We start from the raw sequence: 27,738 nt of genomic DNA on the forward strand, positions 1-27,738 counted from the left end.
ATTACCCTGCTCTTTTTCTATCAGATAAACTGTAAGACTGTGTAAGAGTCTTTTGATAGATGATGGCAGCCTATTGTCTTACAAGCAAAAAAAAATTCACTCATTGAAGGGCGTTGAACAAAGAATCAGTTCACATGGAACGGCATTAGAAATATGCAACACATGCTCATAACTACTTAGAAAGTAGTTACCTTTCTGGATTGCTTCTTGAGAGTTTCAGCCCATAAATGTGAAATGACAGATGTATGTTGCTCTTCTGGGTCACAAAAAACAAACCTAAACAAAATGCTAGAGGTTTGTACTGGAAGTTTTTATGGGCAGATTGGACAAGATCTGAGACTGAACCTTGTCATAGATCTTCTTGAGCTACAAGAGCATAATAGCTACTTTGCTTTCACAGGATTGTTTTCCATGAAGGTATCTAATTGATGCTATTCTTAAAGCACTTTTTAAAAATTCTTTATTGACTGCTTCACTGTTTTTGCGGCACCGGAATTCAGAATAACTGGTCATCCTGCTTTTGAAAATGTCTGTCCGTCCATCTTATTATTTGATGATTTCAGCTGCAAGGTGGAATATGTGAAGTGATCCACAAACCGCAGTGGTAAAAGGACACTGGTGGAACTATACTGCAGTAAAAATATTGGGATTGCGTTTCCACAAACTCCCACGTGGGAAATGTATATTTGTTAAGATTAAAGCTTTAGTGATACTGGATCACCTTTGAATAATGGTACACTGTCAACGTATCTTATTCTTATACCAAAACCCTGACTAAAAAAACCCAAACCCAACCAACCAAAAAAGACAAAAACCCAAAACACTCACCCCACCAAAAAAACCCACCCCAAACACACCACCAGCACCCCCAAAAAAAAAGTTGTATGAAGTACATATGGTTTAAAAGTAAAAAAAAAAAAGTAACTAAGTAGATTTGCAAGTATTTTTAAATTCAGCAATTCTGGTGAATAATCGTTCTGTGAAATTTTGTTGCTTTAGTATCAGTTCCCATTTGGAACTGAAAATATACATACGCTTTTAAGGATTTGAAAAGAGTTAGCAAGGAACAGAAAGCCTTTTGGGCACTTTTTCAAGATGTACCAAGTAAAAAAGAATGCTGCGTTGCCTCTCCATGATTACAGCGTTTGAGATAACATCCAGCTTCATATGCACTGTTACTACTCTAAATCTGTTTACGGCTGTAAATACAAATACCTGAGTGCCTTGCTTGTGCACTTGTGTAGTGAAATGGAACGCCACTATTCCCTCTGATCTCCCAGCATATTTTTATGGTGATTTAATGTTTTGGGGTTTGTTTTTTCTGTTGGTCTTCTGGTGGGGCTTTCTTTGTGGGTTTCTTGAAATTATTTTGGGTTCAGTGAGTGGGTGTGGATTTTTTTGGTTTCGTTCTATGAGGATGGCTTTTCCAGACTTCTTGGCTTTAAAGCTTAGAAACTGAAAGAAATTTAAACCTTTAAAATTCTCGCAGGAATATATTAGAAATTCAACTGGAAAAAAAAAAAAGCCACCAAAACACTATTATATTAAAAATAGGAATTCAGTTGTGACTTGCCCCAGTTTACATTCTTTTAAATGAGTCTTTTTAAATGCTTGGTTTCTTTGGACTGTTCCTTCCCATTTGTGTCTTTTTCAAACAGAAAATGGAAAAACATCTTTAACATATAGTATCTAAAGTGTTTCCTATTTGTAGGATGAAAATGCTCAAATATGCTGTTGGGGGGTATTATAGATATTCAGATTTAGTCTTCAGATTCTTTTAGATGCCAAGATGTTTATGCCATAATATTTGCTTTTTAGAACTCCTTACTTAAAACTGTGCAAGTTAAGTTACACTAAAAAATCAGTTGGTGCCATACAAGTCACAGAAGCAGATAATTCTCAAGTTTTGCTAATTTTGAATTTAGTGGTGGTTTTACTGTCATAATTTTCCATTACCTTGATGCAAGAGAATGACACGGTCTCCTTTTGTGTGTTTTCAGGTGACATACTTCAAGTTTAAGCTACATGAGAAGAAAGAAGTTAGGCTATGTTGTATTTATTCAGTTTTATATTTCCATCTGTTTTAGCTGTCCATTGTATTATTCTGTGTTTAATTGATGGGGCTTTTGTCTGTGTATGTATCTATTCTGATCATGTTGGCCACATGTTAGAACTGCGTATCATTGATTCCTTCTTTATTCTGGATTTAGATTGTTTCAGCTATTTATTTGAGCAAACTTGTAACATTCTAAAAACGTAGTCACACTGTAACCTGTAAAATTGCACTCAGGAAGATTACCTTCCTGAATTGTGGTCAGTGCATGATTTAACATATAGAATTCGATGAGGTAGTACTGGTTTTAGTACATCAGCATTGGTTTTGTGAGTTTAGAAATTTATGGAGGAAACTTTTCTTTGCCATGAACAAACCGAAGTATACTGAGAGTAAAAGGAAAGGAAAATGTTGCTGTTACTTAATATGCCATAGATACTACTTATTTTATTGTTGTCTTTAAGGGGTTTAATTTTACTTTTATTGTTGGTTAAATATCAATGGAAGGTTTTTGGTGCTTTCACACTGTTACTTAATAGCAATCTGATTTTTGGAGTGAGTGAAAATTAATTTTATTGGCCACTAGCTCTTCCCTTTAAGAGTGATCTCACCTTTTAATATGTTTTTCTATTTCTTTAGCCTAATCTAAGATAGTGTCATTTAAATAGCAATCCCTGACCTGAGTCTAGAGGTTAGGATGCTATAACCCAGTCCATGAGACGAGGTAGGAGTTGCTCTTCACTGCCAGCAGTTACCTCTTTCAGATTCCCTCTTGTTCTTTCTGGGGAGGCATTAGTCTTAAATGACCTATGTTTTTATTGAATTCTTATTTGTATAATTTTCTAAAAATAAAAAAAAAAATTCTTTAGGTGATTTGTGGATTAAAACCAGATCAGTTCCCTAAACTGGCTCCCTGTCCACCTTCAGGAGACCTAATACTAGCAGGAAAGAAGGGAAAAAGAACAGATCTTCCCCTTTCATCACCAGCATGGATTTATTTTCTGTTTATATTGGATCTGGATAGGTTAGAGCTAACTTTCTTCATAGCAGCCTGTTACGGGGCTGTGTTTTGAATTTGTGACTAACTATTGATAACACACTGCTGTTTTGGCTATTGCTGAGCAGCACTTGCACAGTGTCAAGGCTTTTTTTTTTTCTTCTCCCCAAACTGGACCCCCTGACGAGTAGGCTGGGGTGGGCAAGAAGCTGGGAGGGGACATGGCTGGGGCAGCAGACCCAAGCTGACTGCATGGATATTCCCTACCGTGTAACATTATGCTCAGCAATAAAAACCTGAGGGGGCTGGGGCAGGTGTTGGTCTGGAAAGCAGCTATTGCTTGAGGGCTGCCTGGGCACTAATCTGCTTGTGGGAGGTAGTCAGTGGTGAAAACACCACTTGATGTTTTTTCTTCTTTTCTCCAGTTTCCTCTTTTCCTTACTTATTAAACTTTCTTTAGGTGGACCCATGGTTTCCTTGCTTTTCCTGTTCTCTCCCATGTTTCTCACCGTTGTGGGGGTGGAGGTGAGCAAGGGGCTATAAGGTACTTAGCTGCTACCTGGGGTTAACACACCACAGTTTTTAAGTGCTCAAACATTTCATTCTGTGTATTTGCAATGATATGACTGAATATGGGTCCAGAAGAAACTGCTCATCATTTGTAACTTTGACATTATCTTAGCACTATTTTTGGTATTTCACCTCTCCCAAGCTGAGTCCTGCAAAGGAGTCTGATCAGGAGAGCTAGGAGTGAATTAGGATGGACAAAGAATGCTTAAAGTTGAGTTATTCTTTTAGTTTTAACTTTCACTGACATGGTCTTTTTGGGAATGTAGAACAGATTTCTCAATTGATCCACCTTAAGCAAGGATATGTTGCACTTGAACACTTTGCTGACTTTGTGCTTCACTGCCAACGTGTAGTGGTATATAAGCCAGATGGGTGAGTTGATCAACCGAAAGCTTCACAGCCTCTCCTAGCTTCACTTTATTTAGTAATTTTTGGGGGAGTTGTAGAGTTTTCAGCTGGAGTAGTTCCACAACAAGTTTATCATATGCTATGTGAATCATAGAATCATTTAGGTTTGAAAATGCCTTTAAGATCCAGTTGCAACCATTAACCTGGCACTGCCAGGTTACCACTAAACCATGTCCTTAAGTGCGACATCTACACATCTTCTAAATACCTCCAGGGATGGTGACTCAACCACTTCCTTGGACAGCCTGTTCCAATGCTTACAAGCCCTTTTGTTGAAGATATATTTCCTAATGTCCAATCTAAACCTCCCATGACACAACTTGAGGCCATTTCCTCTTGTCTGTCACTTGTTACATGGGAGAACAGTAGTGGTAGTGGATGGAAGCAAGGAAAAAGGCAGAAAAATGGTTCCCATTAATCAGGGGTGTGGATGAAAACAGCAGCTTAATGTCTTGGCCTGGAGTAGTGGAATGCTACTTACGCCAGTGAAAGAAACATGCTTTTGCATATTAGGTTTACCAATAAACTGTGAGTAACAGATCTATGACTATCTGTCGCTTCAGAAAGTGGTTCTAGGGTACTTTAGACTTGGTCTGTCCAGTAAGCCAGTAATGATGGGTGTCCCTTCCTTGTCTCGGTGCTTTAGTTGTGTGCTTTGGGCCAGTGCAGATACAGCTGAGGGCTGAGCCGATGCAGATTCAGCAGAAATTAATGTTTTCTGATGTTTTATCACAAAATCACCAGCTGTTCATGCAAAAAAGCAGCGGGAATGTATGACTAAGGATTTGGGGAATAAGGGAGTAGTTCTGTCTTAGCAGTACTGCTCTTTTCAATATGGCTGTGTTGGCTTGCTGTTACTTTAGCTCAGACATTTTGTAAAATCCTACTTTTAGTCAGTCTTCCATTTCCTGAATGTGTATGATGACGGAGATGATGTGAAGAATATTTTGTTCTGCAGTTCTGGAATGCATCTGGTTACATCAATCTAGCTTTTCAATGTTGTTCCATGTTGTATGATTTAGTCCTGTTCTCAGGAACTGCTGCTAATTCTCCTCTGCAATGCCATAATCACTAGGAATTTTAATGGTCTGTTTGGGTGAGGATGATAGCTAAGCAGTACTTCGTTAGCTGTTTTCCTTGCACCTTTTTTCTTTTCTTGCTTTAGATGCAGAATGTCTAGAGATGCAGTGCAAGAGCCTTACTTGGTTTGTGCAGTAATCCATCTGCTCTTCCTTCTGTTCTGATCTGGTCATATTTCATCTAATAATGCCACTGTGTCTTTCAGCTTGTTAAGTAGGAGATCGGAACCTTAAGGGAAAATGATTTTCATCAATCTCATGCCTAAGTACTTTGTTGATGTAACAAGACAGATCAGATTATTTGAAAAAAAACTTTATAACAATATGTGTTTCTGTTCAGGTTAAAAGATTTTTCATGAGGTGAACTTTACAGTGCTTAAAGTTTTAAGGGAGCACAAGATGTGTTAGCACAGCAAAAATGAAGGAATAACTGTCATTCTCTGTTCCTCTACTCAGGCTTTACAAGCCTTGTCTTCACTGTGATAATTAGCTCCAGTTAGTGTACTCACACAGAGGCCATACTGGAGAGAATGATTAGCAGAAGATGTTTAGAGTTTGTTTAATTGTAACTCAGAGTTCTGCCCAAATGTTACTCAAAACTAAATTTTAACCTTTTTCCTGTAATCCAGGTAAGAATCCTTATTTACTAGTTATTGAGCAGAATATATGTTAATAACTTTTCACAAGTACTACTTTGGAATGTTATTTTCTTGAAAGGTGATAAGTAGTTATTCAATCTTACCTTCAGACTTTAAAATAAATAAAATACAAGTTACCACGTATCTCTAATAAGAGCTTCTGTCTTTGGTGATGACTTCATAGTAATTGATTTCATAATAGTCTTTAATCCTACAGTCTTCAATATTCTTATATCAGAAAACATAAGCATGGAAATTAAAGGTGTTTACTGATTGTAGACTTTGCGCAGTATAGTGGACTTGGTATAACTTTTGCTGTCATATTCTACTTGTAGGTAAAAAGAACATACTCTCATGGTACGTATAGAGCTGGCCCAATGAGACAGATCAGCCTGGTTGGAGCAGTTGATGAGGAAGTGGGGGATTACTTCCCTGAATTCCTTGATATGTTGGAAGAATCACCCTTCTTAAAAGTAAGGACAGAAGGGAATGGGTTGGGAGAAGGGGGACAATATACTATTTAGTGCTGTTATAATAAAGTGAGAGTATGTGATACATGCTTAGATAGTAGAGTGGTCTAATAAATGTTTTCATCGTGACAGATAAAGGCTGCTTTTAAAAAGCTTTTAAAGTAACTCACTTCAAAATTGTGGCTTGTATTTCCCATTAGTGTACACTGCCATGGGGAACACTTTCTAGTTTAAAATTAGAGAGTCGTAAAGACAGTGATGATGGTCCCATTATGTGGGTACGTCCGGGAGAGCAGATGATCCCTGTGGCTGACATGCCAAAGTCACCTTTCAAAAGGAAGAGGTATGTTGAATTATTTTGCTTTATAAATGTCTGATTAATATTCTTTCTCTACAGATTCATTTTATCCCAAACCTTTTACTGGTTAATACTATATCTTAGAATACGTTTCTGTAAATCTTCATCTCAAAATACACTTTTAGGTTGCTTTGTAAGGATGTGAATTTTTTTAAAAAAATTTTTACTGTCTGGACAAGTAAGGTGCTAGTCTTTTTTTGAGCTTTAATAGGAATTTAAGGCAAAAACTGGAGGGTAATGTGCGTGGGCATACAGCTACTGATGTATGCGATAAGAACAGGAGTATTAACTCCAGTTTCAATGTGAGTGTGTGTTAAAAGACCTCAAGGGGCAAAGGCTTCTCTCATCTGAAAGGTAACACCTCCAACATTAAATGACATCTTCAAGCTTTGCTGTGGTACTGGGTATAAGTACCAGCTTAAGATCAGGGGTGTCCTCTGCAGAATTCAAATATTATGTGTCATGAGAAATTGTCTTTAGAGTTCTCTTGTTCAAAATTCAAACACAAAAAGAGAGCATAACAAGAAGTAGAAGCAGGGTCAGATGCCTCAGAAGGAATATAGAGACACTGCCCAACCATGAAGGGGATGCAGTTAAAGCCAACGACCATCTGGAGTTGGATTTGGCAAGGAATGTGAAGGGCAACAAGGACTTCTACAGGCATATGGACAGCAAAAGAAAGACTAGGGAAAATTTAAGGCATCTGCTGAGTGGGACAGTGGGCCTAGAAAGAAAGAACACAGAAAAGGCCAAGAATACTCAATTCTTTCTTTGTCCTTGTCTTTACTGGTGAGATTCACCTTCAGGAATGCCAGGTCCCGGAGACAGTAGGAATGTCTGGAGCAAGGAGTACTTACTTTCAGTGGAGGAGAATCAGGTTAAAGAACATATTAGACATTCAGATTAGACAGACACAAGTCCATGGGACCTGATGGGATGTACCCAGAAGTGCTGTGGGAGCTGGCCAGTATCATTGCAATGCCACTCTTGATGGTCTTTGGAAAGTCATGGCAATTGGCAAAGGTTCCTGAGGATTGGAGGAAAGCAAATGTCAGTCCAGTCATTTAGAAAGGTAAGAAGCAGGACCTGGGAACTGCAGGCCAGTCAGCCTCACCTTCATCCTGGGAAGGACGCAGTTTCAAACATGAGGGACAAGATGATCATTGGGAGTAGCTAGTGTTGATTTACAAAGGGAAATCATGCCTTATCCACCTGAGAGCATTCTGCAACAAAATGACTGGCTCACAGGATGAGAAGAGTGCCAGGGGTGTTACTTACCTTAAATTTAGCAAGGCTTTCCACACTGGACACCTGTCTCTCATAGCATCCTAATAGACAAGTTAACAAAGGACGCACTAGACTGATGGACGGTGAAGTGATTCAAGAACTGGCTTAACTCCTGTGCTCAAAGGGTTGTGAGCAGCAGCACAAAGTCCAGTTGGAAAACAGTTGGTACTGGAGTAAGACAGGTATTGATACCTTGTGCCAATGCTGTTCAACATCTTCATTAAAGGCCAGCATCATGGGACAGAGCACACCCTCAGCAAGTTTGCAGGTGATAAAAACTGGGAGGAGTGGTTGACAAACCACAGGGTTGTCCTGCCAGTGAGAGCGACCTTGAGAGGCTGTAGAAATGGGCCAGTAGAAGTTTCATGAAGATAATACTGGAATGTGCAGAGTCCTGCCCCTGGGAGGAATAACCCTGTGCACCAGCACAGGCTGAGGACCAACTGGCTGGACAGCAGCCCAACACAAAGACTTAGGGGGGTCCTGGTGGATGACGGGTTGCCCATAAGCCTTTGGTAAAGCTGGCCAGCAGCCTCCTGGACAGGATTAAAAGAGCACTGACAGCAGGCTGAGGGTGCAGTTCTCCCCCTCTGCTCATCACTGGTGAGACACACCTGGAGTATCACATCCAGTTCTGAGTTCTCCAGTCCAAGACAGACTTGGGCATATTGGAGCAGGTCTGGTGACGTGAAAAGCAGGCATGGGAGAACTGGGATTTACCCTGGAGAAAAGAAGGCTCAGTGGGATCATATCAATGTGTATAAGCATCTGATGGGAGGTTGTAAGAAGGAGTCTTCTCTGCAGTGCTCAGTGATGTGACCAGAGGTAATAGGCACAAACTGAATTACAAGAAATTCTATTTAAAAAAAGGAGAAAAACAAGTTTACTGTATGGATGGCTGAACACTAGGACAGGTTGCCCAGAAAGCTTGTGGAGTCTCTGTCTTTGAAGTTGCTCAAAACTTGACTGGATACAATCCTGAGCAACCTGCTCTAATTGTGTGGGAGAAGTTGGACTACACGGTCTCCAGATGTCCCTTCCAACCTTGTCTATTTTATGATTATAAACAGCTCTTGGAAAAACGTGGCACACAATGTCGGCTCCAGGTGGCCACAAAAATGGTCTTGTGGCTCTGTTCTTGCTTTGCAGTGTTTCCTTCATTTCCACTAAACCCTGAGGAAATAATATTTTGCTGCTTCTCATTCAGAGTTCTACAACATGGAACTAAACATACATGCACATTTCCCAGCGGTTTTGTAGAAACATCAATGATGAAGAATGACTTCAGGGACAACCAAAATGTATCTGTCAGAAAGCAGCAAAGGCCATCTGTTCCCTGCCAAGGGCTGATCATGGTAGGGCCCAGTCTCTCAGCACCTGGGGGAGGCAGGATGGGCAGACCTGGAGTTTGAGGGGCGGATTCAGCCCAGACTCCATTGCATCAGGCAAGTGTGTGGTGATGGGGCATGTCTGACGTCAAGCCAGGAAGTCAGTCTGCCAGTGAGGATCAGGTCCAGTGATTGCCAGGCAGGTCTGTCATGACAAAGTCCTGAGGACAACATGGGAAGCAAGGCTGTGGCCCAGCACACCTCTGGCTTGAGGAGAAAACCAGTGCTCCTACGGCATAGCTCATGCCAGCACCGAAGGCCCAGGCCTGAGCTTAAATAGAATTCCTGGGCTCTTTGTCTGGGTTTGTGGGTGGAAATTGCAGGTGAGGCTGCTCCATCATTAGGGTCTTCTGGTGCACTCAGGGCTCTGACACTGTGGTTGTGTTTTTGTTTTCTTTTAATTGCATAGGTGTTCTGATTTTTTGCATAGCTCGTTACATTTTTAATTTGTTCTAAGTGTTCTGTCATTTGACTGTATGTTCTCACTGAAGGGAGAAAAACAACACTGTTGGCTACGGTGGAAATTAGGTAATTAAGAGATGTTCCTATATCACTAGTATTGTTTTTCTTATACAGAACTACCAATGAAATAAAAAACTTGCAGTACCTACCTCGAACCAGTGAACCCCGTGAAATGCTATTTGAAGACCGGACACGAGCCCATGCAGATCACATAGGACAAGGTTTTGAACGCCAGACTACAGCTGCTGTGGGAGTATTGAAGGCTGTGCACTGTGGAGAGTGGTACGTGTTGATTGACTTACCTAGGTGTTTGAAAAATATTTGCCTGAATTTCCATTTATAATTGGTAGAAGGGGTACAGAATAGATTAATCTAGTATTAGAGATTTAATGAAGACTCAGTAGATACTGGACTTCCCCCCCTCCCCCGTCTCTGTGCACTAGCTGAGTTTGTCAGCCCTCTGCTAGGTTGGGTACAGTTTTGCTGTGTGGTTGAAACTAGAAGGTGCTTGGCAATGACAGTTTAGTAGCTATAATTGAGTTGCTGTACCTGAGTTAATATTAGGTCAGCGTAAAGTATTTTTACATCCGAGTTTCTGTCTCAGAGGTGCACATGAAAACCTTCTGGCAATTCTTTGTGTTGTCTGGAGATGAGCAAAGTTTTTATGCTTCCGCTTCAAAGTCATGGCTGTTATAACCCAGATTTATTTATGGTAGATCACCTTGGTAGAATCCTATAGGAGGCTGTGTGATTATTTTTTTTTTTTAATTATGTTTTTGTGTGTCTGTCTTCAGAATTCCCATAGGAGATTCAGGAAACGAACACATCTCATTTGAAGCTGTTTACGTTTTAGCCAAATAAAAAGCCCTTAATCACATGGGCTTCCTGGCCCAGCTGTAAGAAGCGTTTTTCAGGATCTTCTGACCTTGGTTTGGGACAATGACCTTAGTTTTGGAGGTTACCTTTGCTTACATAAACACTAAAAACACCTTTTGCTCTTTATATCTGTCTAGAATTCAGAAGAGTGAATTCTCTTTGGAGGAAATGATGCAAATTTGTGTTATGGTGCCTGAATTCATTAAGACAGAAAATAGAATGATTGCCGTTGGGGAAGAACTGGATTGCTCAGATGTTAATGAGTTTTTATTTTGGGCTCCGAGGTTTTGCAGTTTACTTCCTCTTCAGGTTGATGGCAGCTGGAGCCGTAAATTTCCTGCTTGCTCTGGGAGAAGCTGGAGTGAATTAAGACTAAGCAGTGGTAGCAGGGCAAGAGCTGAGATACTGTGTATATTTGATTATTTTAAATTATACTTTGCACATATGAGAGAGAGAAACTCAAATCTTTATCAAAGGGAGTAGAAAGAAAAACAAACCCCAAACAAAACAAAATCCCACCCTCCAAACTTGCGTGCCTGATGAAATCAACAACAATTTAAATTAATAGTAATTTAAATGTCTGTGGGAACTTCCCATTCTCACCCTGTACCTTCATAACAAGATGTTCCTCCCTTGGAAATCATTACTTGTTCATTTACATTCTGAAAATGAATTTTCTTGCTCTTCGTGCTTTTCAGATCTAAACCATCATCTCATATATTGGAACTTGTGGAAAAGTCTATTCAACCTCCATTAAATTCTTTTTAAACTTGGAAAAATGAATGGAGCTAGTCAAAATAAAAAGCTGTGTAAACTAGAAAGTGACCTGAAAATAGGCAAAACTGCCCAACAAACTTGAAAGTACTTCAGTTTTGGGAAAAAAAAGTATCAGCATTTCACTTCAGTGTAAGGACTATCTTTTAATGCAGAATTAAAAATTTGGGACTGATATATTTAGAGGAGAAAAATACATAACAAACAACATGATGTATTCCAAGCTTGATTTGACCTCAATGATAATTTCTCCTTTCCCTTTCCACTTTTTTGTATAATTCTGAAAAGCCACTTCACTGTACTTATATGAAGAGAACTAATCAGGGCTTACATTAATTAACGACACTTCATTATCATAACACATGAAAATAATTTTGGGTATTAGCGTTACCATAGTTTGTAATCTGTGGGTAGATTTATTTTAAAGGAAACAACATCCATGGAAATTTTGAAAACTTTGGGTGTGGGTTTTTGTTGGTTTTTTAAAATAATCTCTGAACAAAAGTGAAAGTTGGAGATATTCCAGGGCTGATAAGAACACTATAGCAATTAAAAAGCACATGTTTTAATGAGGAGGTACCATATATAAAATTCATGTTTTCTTTGTGGAAAAAATAAAGCAATTCCTAGACTTGCTGAACAGATTTGTTAGTTTGTGTACAGTTAGTGTAAAAATGAATTGGGGACGCAAAAAAAAAGCGTTGTAATCAAGAAGCTGCTGTAGATTTAAAGAAAGTGAGATTTACTTTGTAGTTGGTAGGGCTGAATGTTAATGTTAGGTAGGATAACTGGTGCCTTTCGGAACAGACAGGAACAGAGCTGGTGAAAGGCAAAAAGCATTTTTTGCAGATAGAGGACAGAACTGGAAACAACATGTAGTATTTAGAAGAACAAAAATATAATTTTTGCTTTCCCAAATATGACAGGCTCTTGATTTGAGATGTTTTGTAAAAATTAACAGGTAACCATCTTTTATTTTTTTATTTCTCTGAATGTTTACAAATTGTAGAGGAGCTCTGGCTATGGCTAGCAAACATTTTAAAGGCTGCACTGCACTGAAGACTGATAGAAGCTGGTGGTGTGATCATGCTAACTGCTTAATGCCGTTCTTGTAGGTGATAACAAGCAACCTTTAGAACTTAAGAAGTGCCAGTGAAATTTTAAATTATGGAAACTTGGAAGACTTTTTTTTTACGTGGGAAACTTGGGTGGGTTTTTACAGGGACAGCAAAAGACGCTTCATGGTATCATTATTGGTGAAATTAAACCCCCTCTGTTTCAAGTTTGTTTCCAGAGCGTAAAGTTGTTAGTGCTTTTCTATATGATCATAGAATCATAGAATGGTTAGAGTTGGAAGGGACCTTAAAGATCGAGTTCTAACCCCCTGCCATGGGCAGGGACACCTCCCACCAGACCATGTTACTCAAAGCCCCATCCAGCCTGGCCTTGAACACTTGCAGGGATGGGGCATACACAACTTCCCTGGGCAACCTGTTCCAGTGCCTCACTACCCTCCCAGGGAAGAATGTCTTTCTGGTATCCAATCTAAGTCTCCTCTCTTCCAATTTACAACCGTTACCCCTTGTCCTGTCACTACACTTCCTGACAAAGAGTCCCTCTCCGGCTCTCCTGTAGGCTCCTGATTGCTTAAATCCTCTTCAGGGGTATGGAGACCGAAATATAGAGAGACATTTTAATCTTCGTAAAATTGAAAGTAAAATACGTGGTCTGAAATTCTCCCTGGCGTACTTTCAGTAGCAGATCTGGGATTTTTTTTCCCCTGAAAATAACCTCAGACTGGCTATTTTTTGCTTTATTGAGGTCATGACCTAAATAAAATAAACACGTCTTCTCGGTTTAAAAAGCCCAATAAACTGTACATCATTGCCTGCTTCTTAGAATATTAATAACACCATATATATATAGATAAAAATTTATTATCATCTTGCTTTTAAAAAAGCCTGCCTCGGGCTCCAGTGAATCTGAACCCATGTCCCCGTTTGGCTGGGGCGGTGGTGATGGGGACACTGGGCCCTCTGTGGTGACTGCACAGCAGGCAGCTGCGGGGAAGGTGTCACTCCTGTCAGCCCTGGGAGGATGAAGGAAGTTGATCAACCAGGCTCTTTCTGGCTGATAAATTTTCCTTGTGAAACCACTCCAGTGTGAGCTTTATCCTATGTAAATAAAATCTTCATATTGCCATTTTTTAAACAAACCTTCTAAAAACCAAACATCGCTCAAGAACAAACACAAGGAGCTTAGTTTTGTATGTTTCTGTTGAAGAACTGAGTTTGGCTTTTTGTCTTTTGTTAGTTAAATTCTAGATAGTGTGCCACAAGGAATTACATAAATAGTGTGCATTCCTTTGGGGGAGATGTTGTGGGACAAGAGGTGAATTCTAACAGTTTGAATACGGAGACAAACCTCAGTCCAGACTTTGTTTTTCTGTAGCTCTCTGGTGAGCACAAATAGGAATGTATTTTTAAGGGAAGTTTTGTAGAGGATTCCAGTACTTGCTGCTTACTGGCGTTGTGGAAGCTCTGTGTACATTCAGCTTTACTTTTAACTCCGAACAAGGTGTTTGAGTCGGATACCAAGCAATGTTTGCTGTAGCCCTCGTCAGATCACTGTATGCTTTGAGGTACCTGATGGATGCATCACGTTAAGAGTGTTGGCAGAGTAAGCCCAATGCATCTGGGGCATCTGTCTTGCAGGGTCAAGGCAGACAGAGGCAATTTAACAGTAGAAATGAAAAATAATGTGTTTTGACTTTTCATTGCTGTTTTTACTGCCACTTGTAAACAAATTGTGGTTAATTCATTTAACCAGCCTAATGAGGTTGTGTTTTAATCATTTTTCTTCAAAATGTAGATTATGTTGGAATTATTGTTTTGGGTTTGTTTTTTTTTCCCATCATTTGTTTTATCCTTACCTGCAGATTTTCTTTATTATTCTCAAGCCATAATAGTTAGTTCCAGCCTCTGACTGTGCAATTCTTACTCTTCTGTAGGTCTGAGCAGCCTCGTATAACCAAAGACGTAATTTGTTTTCATGCTGAAGACTTCTTAGAGGTGGTTCAGCGAATGCAATTAGATTTGCATGAGCCTCCACTCTCACAGGTAAGGATGCTATGAACTGTTGATGAGGTGTCCTCAGAGCCCTAAATCAGAGTTTTCACCTTTTTTTTGTTTTTTTTCTTTTTTTTTCCCCCACCTTTTTTCCTCCAGTGCGTCCAGTGGGTCGATGATGCAAAACTTAACCAACTGCGAAGGGAAGGCATCCGATATGCCAGAATTCAGTTATTCGATAATGACATTTATTTTATCCCAAGGAATGTTGTGCACCAGTTCAAAACAGTTTCAGCTGTGTGCAGTTTGGCTTGGCACATCCGGCTCAAGCTATATCATTCAGAGGAAGAACTTTCCCAAAATACAAGTACTGTTGAAGTAGGGACCTCTGCAGACTCCAAGTCTTCGGCTATTGGACTTCAGACTGACAGCAGAATTTGTACGATAAGCAAAAATACCTCCGAAGACACCAAATTTTCAGATGCTCTGCAGACGAAGTATCTGCAGCAGGAATTTATGCCGATAAAACATGAACCTATTGCATCTCACCGAATAAAAGAAGAACCCATGAATGTTGATCGTGCTGAAAAGACAGTGGCACCTAATGACGTCGGGGCCCAGAATGTTCAGACTCGGTTGGATCACGTCGAATTGGCGGCATTTAAGTTGGAAATGGATTCTAAATTCGAACCTGGCACCAAGGACTTACAAGGCAAGTTATGCCCTGGAGGTCACATACATCCAGATGATACAAGACAACATAGTTCATCATATCCGAAACTGCATGGACAAAGAGAGGATGATTTTTTGTGCTGAATTTGTATATATGGTTTTAAATTCCTTTTTAAACTTAATGATGTAATAATGTAAAGATTCATAAATTCTGTGAGGCAAGTTTGTGACTTGCCTTCGCATCTGTTACAGAAAATAGTTATGTAGCTTTGTAACATTCCTCAGTGCCTGTCCATAACTGTGAAGTATCAAAGCACTTAGGGCCAGATGCACTGTAAACACTGCAGGTTTAACATAAAGAAGTCTTTAAATAATTTTGAGTTGTAGGTTTTAGAGTAGAGCTGACATTTAACATATATATTTTTTGTAAGATGAGCCAGAATTCTTTTTGACAATTCCAGGCTTTTCCATAGAGCTTATTTATACCAATTTTTTCATTTTAAATGTGTCAGCACTGTAGTGTAAATATCTTTTTTAAAGATCTTTTTAGTGTGATTTATACTGAAATGTGAGCCGCTTAATAAAGGTTCATAATAACAGATTGGTTTTATTTTTGGGTCTGCAAAAAATAATTCAGTTAAACTGCCTCTCTAAATGGTTATGTTTCTACCTGCACTAATGCATAGGGTGCCCTTATGCCGCTGTGGGGTGAGGAGCTGTAGCAGCCTGAAATGGAGCTGTAGCAGACTGAGGTAGAGCTGAGGCATTCTTTGTAAATTGAGGTTAGTCAGAATGCAAAATCAGTCCTCCCTTCACAGGATTCCTTACGGTTGCTCATTAAAGGCACTCCCCAAACTCTGCTCTCAGATGTTAAGGTGAAACAGAGAGGCAAACCCTGCCCTGTAGTGGAGGGCAGTTGGGCACCCGCTGGGCTCCAGGAGGCCACCAGTAACTGTGAGCATCTCCAGTGAGCTGGTGTGAGGGAGCAGACTCCCTTCCACGCTTGCCTCTTCCCCTGCTCACACCACAGTTAAGACAGTTCCATTTCACATTAAAAAAAACAACCAACCAACCACTCATCCCCCCCCCCCCCCCCCCCCCCAACTTAAATAAGTTAAAATAAGTTATCTGGCTAAAATCAAAACAAAGAATATTTAGATGGTTACTTACCAAGCTGTAAAGGCCTCAACTCTAGCAGTGACCTGAAATTCACGGAGACGCATTTGGATGTGAGTTGCTCCCTATGCTGATAGCGCCAGGCAATAAAGATACTTGCCAGTGTGTCCTCACAAGTCCCCGTTAGGAAGTAAGAATTGTTTTGTTAAGAGAATACAGTGGCGTTCAAGTTAACTGTTCTCCCCTCTCGCCGCCTCTGGAATGCTTCAATTCTCTTAAGCTGCGTTCTGAGGGAGGAGGATTTCAAGGCTAGCTAGCATCTGATGTGGTAATGGCAAAACCCCTGTCATTTACCTTATTTAATTCTGTGTAACATATTACTGTATAGTTCAAATACGTCTGAATGATGTTTCTTTTTCAGGTAGCTACAAATAGCAGTAAACTGCCCTACAGCCTGTCCTTCAACTAAGTATTTAAAACTTAAGATCCTATGCCTGTTATTTCCAAAACCCCCTGTATCTCTGATTTTTTTTTTTGTATTTTTGCCTATAACTTCTGAAAGTTGTACCCCCAGTTTATAACCCTTGATGCACTTAGTGATCACTTTGGCTTCATTTGTAGCAACAGAACAGTGTGATTTCCGGGTGATGTCTAATTCAACTGCCTGAGGCCTTTTTGTTGCAAACGTTTTTTGCTCATAGGTTGTTAAAATTCAAAATGTTACTGTGTACTTACGCCTGGCACTAAAATCAGCCATTTAACGGGTGAGTGCCGTGATTTGTTTAAGTCTAAAATAGATCTGTCAAGGCATTATATCAGTATTTGAATTGCTAAACATTACTCCTATAGAGCCATAATTACGTATTAGAGAAGCAATAGAAACATGAATCTCTTGTATGTGGCTAATATGTCCTTAAGTCTTACTGCTGTTTTCTTTAACACTGGCTAAGAGATTACTATCAGTTTTGCAGCCTCAGGGATCTTGCTTTCCCCTCACGCCATGAGCAAGTGATTCATGTGTGACGTGGTAAGTTGTTAGTCTGGCAGATTCTCATTTGAAAAATTAATTGGTTCATGTAAGAATTTGAGCCTTCCTGATAGTAGAAATGTGGTCTCAGCTCCCTTTGTGTTTTCTGGTTTATCTGGAAACTTCCACCCCTAATCTCTTTGGCTTTATGAACATCCGTACACAATTACGGAACCTTCCATTCCCCTTCTCTGTGCCAGCCGTTGGAGAACAGCAGAAGAGAAGAGCTGCAGGTTGTAGTTTGTACTGAACATGCAGCTTTCCAAGTGGGTTAGCGGAAGGCTCCAGTTTTATCAAAACAGCCTTGCCAGATACCTTGTGGTTTTTGTGTTTTGTTGTTTTTTTGTTTTTTTTTTTTAAAAAAAACCAAAACAACAAAACCACACCACAACTATTTAGTTTACTCTAAAAAAAAAATTAAACAATTCTTATTTGTATGCTCGTGATCCGTATGCTGATCATTCGTTCTGGTTTAGGTATTTTTTTTTTTTTAAATCTGTCAGACTTCAATGAAGTGTGTACATCCCCCTTGGCAGCAAACGGCTTTCTGCACCATAGGCCTTGTCTGGGCTGAAAAAATACATCTTTGAAAATGGTTGAGCAAATATGACTTTACACTTCAGAGCAGAGCTTTGTTTCCTTTTGAAGACCTGCTCAGGGGTCTTGGCTGATATGGCCTCACGCTTCTGCTCAGGTATGTCCTGGTTCTGACATTTGGCCTCTAAACTGCCTACACCTTCAACCCATATTTTTTTTCTTTTTTATAAAATCACTTTCAGAATTTTAAGAGATGAAGAAAAAGCAGCAGTTTTTGCAAATTTTATGCATCCTTCTAATTCTGATTTTTTTGAGAAGACTCATTTTTAGAGTTCCTTGCAGACAGAACGTGAACGATCCTGGGGTTACCAATGGCTGTCGGAACTCCCTTCCTACTCAAAGGTGTAGGCAGTCTGGGCTGACTGGCTGTAGTAGTGTATACTTCTTACTCTGCTTTAAAAAAAAAAAAAAAAAAGACATTTTTTGTCCTCTGCCTGTGGTGTACTCATTTTTCATTTTGATGTGGTTGCTCTTTAAGGGGGAGCACACTTGCTGAGGGCTTTTTCGGCTCCCAAATTGCTCATTAGTCCGAGAAAGGTCTTGCTTTGGTTTCCAGTGGTCCTGTGCGATAACCTTTATTCTGGCCAAGTACAACTTCATATTCAGACTTTTGCTTCAGCAATAAATCTCTCATGCCTTCCGATGTACTGAAACTAGTCTTTGCTTATTGCTTTTTCCCCCCTCTCCTTCCTGGACTTCACTTATGTAGAAATCTTTCTGTTATTTTGGCTGAAATCTCCAGTGTTTTAGTTGTTTCCCTTGGCCCTCGTTGTTCTGCAGCTCGGACAACTGCTGCCTGTGCCGCAGTGGTGGTGCCATCTGTGCGTTTGCAGTGGTGTTCCAGTTAATGACATGATGTGCAGAAATTTTAGACATGTTTTGCCTAGATATTGGTACCATATTTGTGGGTAGCAAAGAGTTATGTTGTTACTGTCACTACCAATAGCTTTCAAGATGGTAGCTACTTATTTTTTTTTATTTTTTTATTTAAAATTACGGGATCTTTTGCATTTCACTGGCAACTGACTTCATGTGTTACATACAAGTGTTCCTCAGTGTTGTGTCATCCCCCAGCCCTCCAAATGCCTGCAAATTGACTCTGAAACAGCATTTTCACTACAGGTACTGTTGGCATGCAGATTTTCCCTTCCTTCCTTGTTACTAGAGTGAATATTTCAATACTTCTTTAACTGAAATATTAATTCTATCTAGTATTAGAAATAAAGTATTATTTCAGAGGGTGATCATTTAAGTATTCATCTGTGAAAGAATTCCTTGGTGATAAATAAAATTGATTTTGAAGCAGATACACATGTGCACAGTAAATAAGTTGGCATTGCAAATGATGTAGGGAATGGAAACATAAAATAGTGGAATGCTGTGAAACAGATCCCAACGTTACAGGTGTGGAAAATTGAGTAAGTCTTCCAAGAAACACAGGACTGGAATTCATTGATCAAAATGACTATTTTCCAATATCCGCATGTGAATAAGGATGCTGAATTGATTGAAATAAATCTGTGTGTTCTCCGTGCTCATAAATCAACTGTTGTGAGATAGCAGACTGCCACCTGACGCTGCTGGGATGAAAGCTGTACTAATTGTGATCAAGAACTTTGCAGGCTTCTCAAGTGTGATTTTACTCACTTCTTCTAGGGATCAGATGTGTAGAGAAGCTTGTCTTTAGGCAGGGCAGCGCCTGTGACCTTACTGTGAACGTGTACAGCTCGAGAGGGACAGATTTTCACGGATCTATGCTTCGCTGTGAATGACACTGTTGAGAATGTTTGCTTTCTTTGATTGTGAGTCACGCTGTTCAACTGGTATTTTCCCACGTTCTCACATGGATGAAATGCACTTTAAAAACTGTATAATAGGCGATGCTGATATTTTGTGCAGATCCCACTGAATTTGCCGCATACATGGGAACATTTGGGAAACCGATTCCCATCAGTCACTCGTTTAATTTTTCTTAGAAATGGAAATTATTTTGTGTTCTGTTCAGAAGCAGTGATTGACTCCACGATATCTAGGTTGCTATTTTTATTAGAATCATCAGGGATGATACCGACTTTGCAAATTTAGTGTATGATATTCTAACCACTGTTTTTCTCTGTGCTACGATGCTAATATTTCCTCTGCTTTGGAGCGTGCTGTACTTGAGTGCCAGCTAAACATTGATCTTCTCGTGTTCTGGTCATGCTGATAGATGAGCCTACTGATAAGGGCATTAGTCCAAAATAATCCTTTAATATTTGGTGTACAGTTATGGTAATCTGATACAAACGTTGATTAAAACAGCAGTTTAAACTTCTATTTTTATCAAGTTTGATTTTTCATTAACTATTTTGGTATTATGTTTTCATTTACCCATGAATTTCCGGTCCAGCTTAATCAAAGGGCAGTGTTTGGTAGAGCTTAGGCCTGCGTTTTAAGGGCTAAGCTTTTTATGGCAGTTTTTTTTTTTTTTATCTGGTTGTATTGAGATAAAATAGGGCAGTTCCCTGAGAAAACTATTCCCCGAGTGTCTGAAGAAGAAGAAAACCTTGAGAACTATGATTCTACGATTAGACCTGTGTGTGTAAGCCTAACGTGACACAAGCCAAGACTGCTCAAGCTGTATCCTACACGTGCGCTAACACTGGGGTACCCGGCTGTCCAGTCGATGCAGCCGAGAGCTTTTGCTAATCCCAGAAACGAAGTTTTTAGACTGAGAGACGTCTTTTAGCAGTGAGTTCTTGATAAACCTCAAACGGAACACTGAGAGAAAAACTAACGCAGACAAACTAAGCTTGCTCATTTCTTCCCTGTTTCTTACTCTTGCGCTGCTCTGCGCTCTGTGAAGACTTCCCTTACCTTTGCCTGCTCGTGAGGTTGGCTTTGTTAGAAAAGGCAGACCGAAGGAAATAGCGTTACTTGAGTTGCAGATTTTTCTACTTTTTATCCAACTTCCAAGTACAAGGAGAAAAAAGTTGAATTAATACTGGATAGTATTCTAACGGTCCAACTGCGGTGACTCCTCACGTTGTTTTAGTCCCCAAAGCCCGATGCTTTCCAGCAGCCGGCTGAGAGCCAGCCTGTTCGGGGGTGAAAGGCTCCTGTGGGAGACAAGCCCCGTCCCAAAGGGGTACAGTGAAAAGGTACAAACGCTCTCTTCCAACTCAGCGTAGTTAATTTTACCTCAATCTTAATTGAGAAAAGCCTGATGTGTTACATGATAGTGCTTTGCTCTCTGTGCCAATAAATTCAAAGACATTCTTTCTGAGGATGCAATTAATTCAGGAGCTTTATTACTGAAAAAGCAATGTTATTTGTTCACCAAAATATAGTGGTGTTACAATAGTTAACAATGTTAGAATTCTGAGTTTCTGGCAGACTCATAAATTACATTCAGGCTGAAGTTTGTTGAAGGTGGGGATGTGTGTGTCACATAATTGTATTTCTCAAATATAAAAAGTACAGGAGAATGGATACTAGTCCCAAATGGTGACAAATCAAGAAAAGCACTATGAATAGATAAAATTTTAGTTTTGTGACCTTTCACACTTGTGCGCTGAGTATTTTCCTTAATCAGAGAAAAGCAGACACTCGCCTCTAACGAAGCGTTCAAGCTTGTATAAATGAAGAGCAATAAACGATGTAGAATATGTATCATCAGTCTATTATGCGTATAGATAAATACTTCCAGCGTCATTTCAGAACAGCAAGCTCTTGAATGGCATTTTAAAACACGGGCAAATTTCTCCCCTCCACGCTACGCATCCGCTGCCGCAGGTACCTGGGAGGAGACGCTCCCGAGCGCGCTGGGTCCCCACGGGTCGTCATTCCCTCCTGCCCACTTCGGGCAGATCAGCGTGAGCCATCTCAGCATCAACTTCTGCTTCGTGAAGGTCAGCCCGTAAACTTAAGGTGCGAGGAAGACTCATTCCCTTTTCCAGGCTGAGAACAGGGTAATTCTGAATAGCGGTAATTCCTGCAGCAGCTTCTAGAAAGGTCACTGCAGGCTGCGGTGTACTCTGGATCATAAACTGTTTTGAATGAGGTTCTGATACAACAAAAAAGCACGTCTGTGTGTACACCGGCCCCAGCACCATTTAGGTCACTTAAATTTGATACAAAATGCGAAGTCAAAAGGGACATTGCTCTTACCGGAGTGACTCCGTAAGGACAGGGAACTTGCGAACAAAGGGGCTGCGTCCTAAAAACATCATCTGCTAATGGAAGGAAATCAATTTGTGTGTGACTCCTGTAGGACACCAGAGAGAAACATCTGCTTTGGCTTCAAAAGTACCGTCACTTACTTCAAGATACGTACACCCTTCAAAAAAAAAAAAGCCAAACCCATAACCAAAACACTGAAATGTTGATCTTTTTCTATTGAATTCAAGGCAGCAATTAAAAGGAGATTTGGAACAATTGTGTTCAATTCTAGTTAATTAGAGATGCCAAACTTTCAGCTAATTGTTACATCTGTGGAACAGAAGGGGTTTATTAAGGGGGCAGTCTCCATTTGTGGCCCATCTTGCTAATAATATACCAAGTCCTAATGAGGCCAGTTCTTATTCTCCCATCGTTTGCTAAGTTGTAACGATCTGTTGACACCCTCAGCTTGACTGAGGGAAGCTGCTCTGCTCTTCTGAGCTCCGCAGGGGGTTTTTGGCATCGTGGGAACAAGGCTTTTTTGCTCTTTATTCTGTGGGGAACAACTCTGGGTACTGGGTTTTATGCTTGGTGCCACCATGTACCAACAGCCACGAGTGAGTGTGTGTGTCTGTAAATGCTTGTTGTGCATTTCCATCAGTGTTTGTTAAATGGTTCATAAAAGTTTACCTTAATTGGCGGTAGGTCTTTAGACACTCCTTCTCCATAAATTTTTAAACCTTCCAGTAAAAACTGGACGTGAGGTCTAGCTTGCCTGCTGTGGGCCATACCTGGAATGTTGCATCCCAGGAAGCTCAGTGACCCTAGCTTCCCTTTGGAAGAACTGAAGAACCACTTGAGACCTAAATTGGATGCACAAATTAAGCGTGTTCTCTATACCGTATATATACACACACATACGTATACCTACACATAGCGTGTATACGCGCATGCTCACTCCTGCGTCTCCTATGTTCAGCAGGCCCAAGAGCACGTACCGAGGTGGACACTCTTCCCCCTTCCCCAGTTAATCCTAATCACAAGCGTTGTTTTAATATGAAGAATCACAAAGCCAGTGAAAGCAGCCACAGGAACCCTGTGTAAGTGGGTAAAACTCTGCTCTGTGGCTGAGAGACTTAAGGTCCTTCCATGAAGTATTTTTCACAACTATGTAGGGCACAGATGCACCTCCCAAAAAGAACTGTTCCCGATAGGCACCGAGGGAAACGATTTCTAAATGGAAGTTTCAGCTCCCTATAAATTATGTTAACCTTAGTAAAAGTTGATGTGTTATTTTTATAATAAAGGGTTATGAATATTTTGCATTTTTTTTAACAACAGCTAATGATTAGCTTTTTTTTTTCTTGTTAGTCCTTGGTTTCTCCTTTAGCAAGGTGGGACAGTCAACCACTCTGAAGCAAACATGACTTAAATTCTTGCTGCCTAATGTTCTGAATGGAGATCCATTGCCTTGGACTGGAACAGGTTTTCTTAGATAAAGCCCTTCCAGCAGTCTCTGACAACATGGTTCCCGTGTATCTATGCCCACATCTGTGTGACTGAACAGCACAAGCAAATCCAAACATTTCAGGAAGATATTTTTTTTTTATGGACAAGTACAGTTCAATGCACATAATTAAAATTTCATTTGTGAGATGCTTTGACCTAGTCACCTCCTGTTACCTTAGACGTTTTTTCCTGGGCTCTTTTCATTCACTGGTCATTCTTTTGCAGCTAGGAACTGTAAAGGGATCGGTCTCTTCAGCGTGCACATTAATAATGTGTTAGGCAACTCTTACATTTGAATTTGGTGTCACTGCAGCTCCTGGAAGAGCACTTCCAGTCCACAAAATACGCCCATGGTTCCAGCTCTTCCCAGAAGTCCCATTCATTGCATTCGTTACTTGAAAAAGTTCATTTACTCACATCTGAATTTGCCAGTAGTCCATGAAGCCAAGGCTTCACCCCCAGAGATTTAATATACTAGGGTATTAAAAAACATCTTCCTCCTTAAAGTATCACTTCCTGCAGGTACAAATGCATTACAGAACTCTCCCTTTTACCGCACTGGGGATTTCTCCCTTGGAAAGTCATCACCATTGTCTCCCTCTTCTCTGGATCTTGGACTGCTGGCACAGTTCAGCTACAAACCGGTCCCTGTCTTTTTCAGCAGCTTAAAAAAAGTGCTTATTTTTAGTCTTTCAGGCTGGAGGTGGCTTCTCACTATCAAAAAGAAAACGCTGAGTCACTTTATTCCCTTTTCACTCTTACGTGGCAGCTATCAATTCTGATTCTTAAAGCAAATCTGGCATGTTATAGAAGTTAATAGTAGCTGGTTATTTCTTGAGTGACAACACAAGTAGTACTACTGTTTCCAAGGATTATTACTCCACTGAATGCTCTGGGGTAGAACATTTGTTGTTCCTTTGAGATCTTCTACCTGCGTGTGAAGAGCCTGTGTCTTACTCCATGTAACAAATAATAATCATATTAGAACACCTTATGTTGAACAAATACTTTTATTTACAAGAACATATGTGACAGTTTTAAAAGAAAAAAAAAATGGAACAAGTCTACTTTCAGCCTGGTTTAGACAAAGTCTCCAGCTCAACTGGTTTCTTATTTGGCGTTCTAATTTGGAGATGAAGTTTGTGGCAAAGCAGTAATAATCCAGTAATTTGGTACCAGTCTCAGTGTTGAAGCCCGCACAGTATAGCTTAGTCTCTTCGTACATAGAAGATGTTGTATCCGAGTTCAACCATACCCCCGATCAGCAAGGCCCACAAAGGGATAAATACATAGGCTAGTTTCATCGTAGTAAATCGCTGCAGTTTAGCGCAGAGGGCAAGGCAGAAGGCTAATTTAAGTAGCATTGCAATGAGATACCAGGCTTTTTTCTTGATGTTTTGGGAGCCGTTGCGAGGGTCGAAGCCGGACTTGCACCGTCCAGCCATTTTTACAATTAACATAACTAGAAGAATAGTATCAAATATCCAGACTGGAATAAAAATGAGGAACCAGTTCCATGGTGCTTTCTCATCCAACTTCAGCACCAACATGATCAGGAAGAGTAACGTAAAAAGCCATGTCAGTAGTACTCTTTGCGCCAGGGACATTCTCATTTAAACAGCTTTGGGAGGAAGTCTTTCACTGCCAGCAACAACCTAACAAAACAAAAAAGGGGGAAGGCATCAAAAGATGTCTCTGCACAACCGTTAAGCATATTCTGTAAAGGAGACTTAATTTCTTGTTCTTGCTTTCCCACCTACATACTGCTTCCTAGCGTTTCTTCTATAACTACCGTTCTCAGCAAAGCACTCCATTTTGGTCTTGTCAACTATTCCATTTAAATGCTTTAAGTCTGCTGTGGCAACTGCCTTAATTTAAATTTGTTCTGTGAAACAAATTATACTTTAATCCTAAACTAGCTGTCAAACTCATTTAGGGATTTCTGTACGCTAAGAACATGTTTAGATCCATTTTCCTCCAGTACTGAGGCACTCACAGTTAACACTTGAAAATAAACCTAACAATTCTCTCTCTGTAACAAAATAATCATAACAACATGTAAACCAACTAACAAGCATGAATAACAAGTCATCTGAAAGACCCTGTAGCCTGCAGAGCTGCAGCCGAAATGACCCAGGCTGAACCTGAGCCAGTGAGCACTTTCTGCCAAGCAGCAACCTTAGAACTACTAAAAACTAGGGATAACGTTTGCTTTCTGGCAGGTGTTTCAAGTACGCAGACACTGGCTGACAGAAACACTGTTCAGGTTTATTGGCTTGGTAGTATATTCAAATGTCTATATAGTCATGACAAAAGAAAAACAAGGATAAGTGCATCTGCCACTACAGTCGTAAAAGTTAGGTTTTGTATTCCTAGCTGCAAGGTTTTTACCACTGCATCTGCCAGAAGCTTTTCACTGCAGGTACAAAAAGCAGGGGTGAGAAGAACTACCTTCAGAAACCTTCCTGAAGATTTCATGCAACAAAGATCAATAATTAATACATACCAGTGAAACAGTGCTGAAATAGGTTTCTTAATTTTTTTAAAAATTTGATATTTCCCTTTAGAACACAGATATTCTTTCACTTGAAATAAGAAACTGAGCTTTGATTTGTTCTAGATTACAAAAATATTTGAATTACTGAAAGTGAGATGATGTGTTCTGAAGCACCTAATCCTTACCAGCTGACGCTGGGAGGGAAGCACAAGACCTGCTTCCCCTGCCTCCTCAATGACCCTGGCCACAAGCTGCTGCTTCCTCAGTGTTATCACTGATGCCCACAAGATCACCCCATCAAGCCTATTAAACTCGCTGAACAAGCAGAAATCTATCAATCAGCACCTTTTTCTTTTTAACTGGTTTAGGTTTTTTTGCCACCTTAGCAAGTTGAACCAACTTTGTGCTCACATAAGCACTGGAACTTTTATCTCCCAGGAGGAAGGGAGTAAAAGCTGCTGGCTTAACTAGTTAGGAGATGACCTGCTACATTAGAGCTAAGGAATAACAATCTTGTACACCGCTAAAATTATCCTACAATTTACATCTGTATCATGCGATACAGAACTCAACATGCCTACTTTTTTGTGCAGTCTGGGTTTGAAGTTTCAAGGGGCTTAATTTAGTGGATAGTAGTGGCAATTCTCTTAAGGAAAAGACCTAGATTAGCCTAAAATAATATAAATTGGAGTTACTGTCAGTGCACCCCCTCCCTTGTGTTAGGGCTGACACTTGTGTGACCCACAGCAGGCCAGTTCCTTGAGCTGAACTAGCCAAAAAAAAAAAGGAGTTTAAATAGGATTTTTACACTTTGCTTTTTGCTGTCTCAGTTCCACTCAGATCACTGAAGGGTCTGGTGAAAGCCAGCTGCCAGCAGTGTGGACCTGAGACCCACTCCTTTGGAAGGGGTGAAGCTTAGCAGTGACACTCAACACAAGAATTAATTCCTAAGTGGACAGAAAAAAAATGGAGGAGGTTTAGATAGCTAAAGGTTTAGATAGCTAAAGGAGGAGTTTTAGATAGCTAGGAGGTTTAGATAGGTTTAGACAGCATTGCTCTTTTCTTGTTATAGAAACATACCTAAACCAGCTGGCAGGTGCTGAGGATTACAGAGCAATGACTATGACCTGCCTGAAGTACTTCCAGGATTTTGAAAACATTCCCAATATTCTCAAGTGCAAGTCTGCAGCTAAAGTGAAGAGAGTAGTGATCTGAAATGAAGTTTCAACATTCCTTTCATGAGAACATTTTTGAAAACCAGCTCTAGAAATCAATACTACACATGCTACAAGGAGGAGAATCTCTTACTAACAAACTGGAGAAAGCAGAAACCAAAGAAACAGACTGGAAACTTGGGCCTGAAAGGGAAAAAGGGAATTTAACACTGTTAGAAGTATCAGGGTATCAGATACTCGGAGGAGGTGCTATCGACTGTCTCTGGAAGAAATAGAAAGCTACTACAGAGGTTTTAGATGGGGCTACTCAATTTGAAGGTTGCTCACTTGATGAAAAGATTTTCAGTTTTCCTAAGTGTTCAGAACCACTTTATAACAATTTCAAAAAGCACAGGCAGAAAACTCACTGTGGGATGTTGTACTACCTTTCTTTGACCTAATTAAGACACATAACTGCAAGGCTGGGCAGGACTCCAATTTCAGAGGCTTTTTTGTGAGAACTCAAAAAAATCAAAGTGTACTTTTGAGATCTTAGTCCTCTAGTCCAAGTAACAGAAGCTACCAAATTTTAAAGACT

General features: G+C 40.1%; 2 protein-coding genes across 2 annotated transcripts in view; one reads left to right on the forward strand and one right to left on the reverse strand.

Moving 5' to 3' along the window:
* Window positions 1-15,244, forward strand: part of RSBN1L (round spermatid basic protein 1 like) — a 48,281-nt gene extending 33,037 nt beyond the window's left edge. The window contains exons 4-8 of the mRNA XM_074168288.1: window positions 6,081-6,218; window positions 6,416-6,558; window positions 9,825-9,992; window positions 14,371-14,479; window positions 14,588-15,244. Coding sequence (XP_074024389.1) covers window positions 6,081-6,218; window positions 6,416-6,558; window positions 9,825-9,992; window positions 14,371-14,479; window positions 14,588-15,244 — 1,215 coding nt within the window. The remainder of the gene's footprint in view (window positions 1-6,080; window positions 6,219-6,415; window positions 6,559-9,824; window positions 9,993-14,370; window positions 14,480-14,587) is intronic.
* A 9,453-nt stretch (window positions 15,245-24,697) lies between these two features.
* TMEM60 (transmembrane protein 60) lies at window positions 24,698-25,102 on the reverse strand. Its single transcript, XM_074169159.1, has one exon. It carries the CDS (start codon window positions 25,100-25,102, stop codon window positions 24,698-24,700), a length of 405 nt encoding a protein of 134 aa, XP_074025260.1.
* Window positions 25,103-27,738: the final 2,636 nt, after the last annotated feature.

This window comes from Numenius arquata, chromosome 2 (assembly GCF_964106895.1).
Source record: "Numenius arquata chromosome 2, bNumArq3.hap1.1, whole genome shotgun sequence".
Lineage (NCBI taxonomy): Eukaryota > Metazoa > Chordata > Aves > Charadriiformes > Scolopacidae > Numenius > Numenius arquata.

What these genes read in the sequence shown, in the direction of transcription:
- TMEM60 (XM_074169159.1), bottom strand. Translation starts at nt 25,102, where the DNA reads ATGAGAATGTCCCTGGCGCAAAGAGTACTACTGACATGGCTTTTTACG.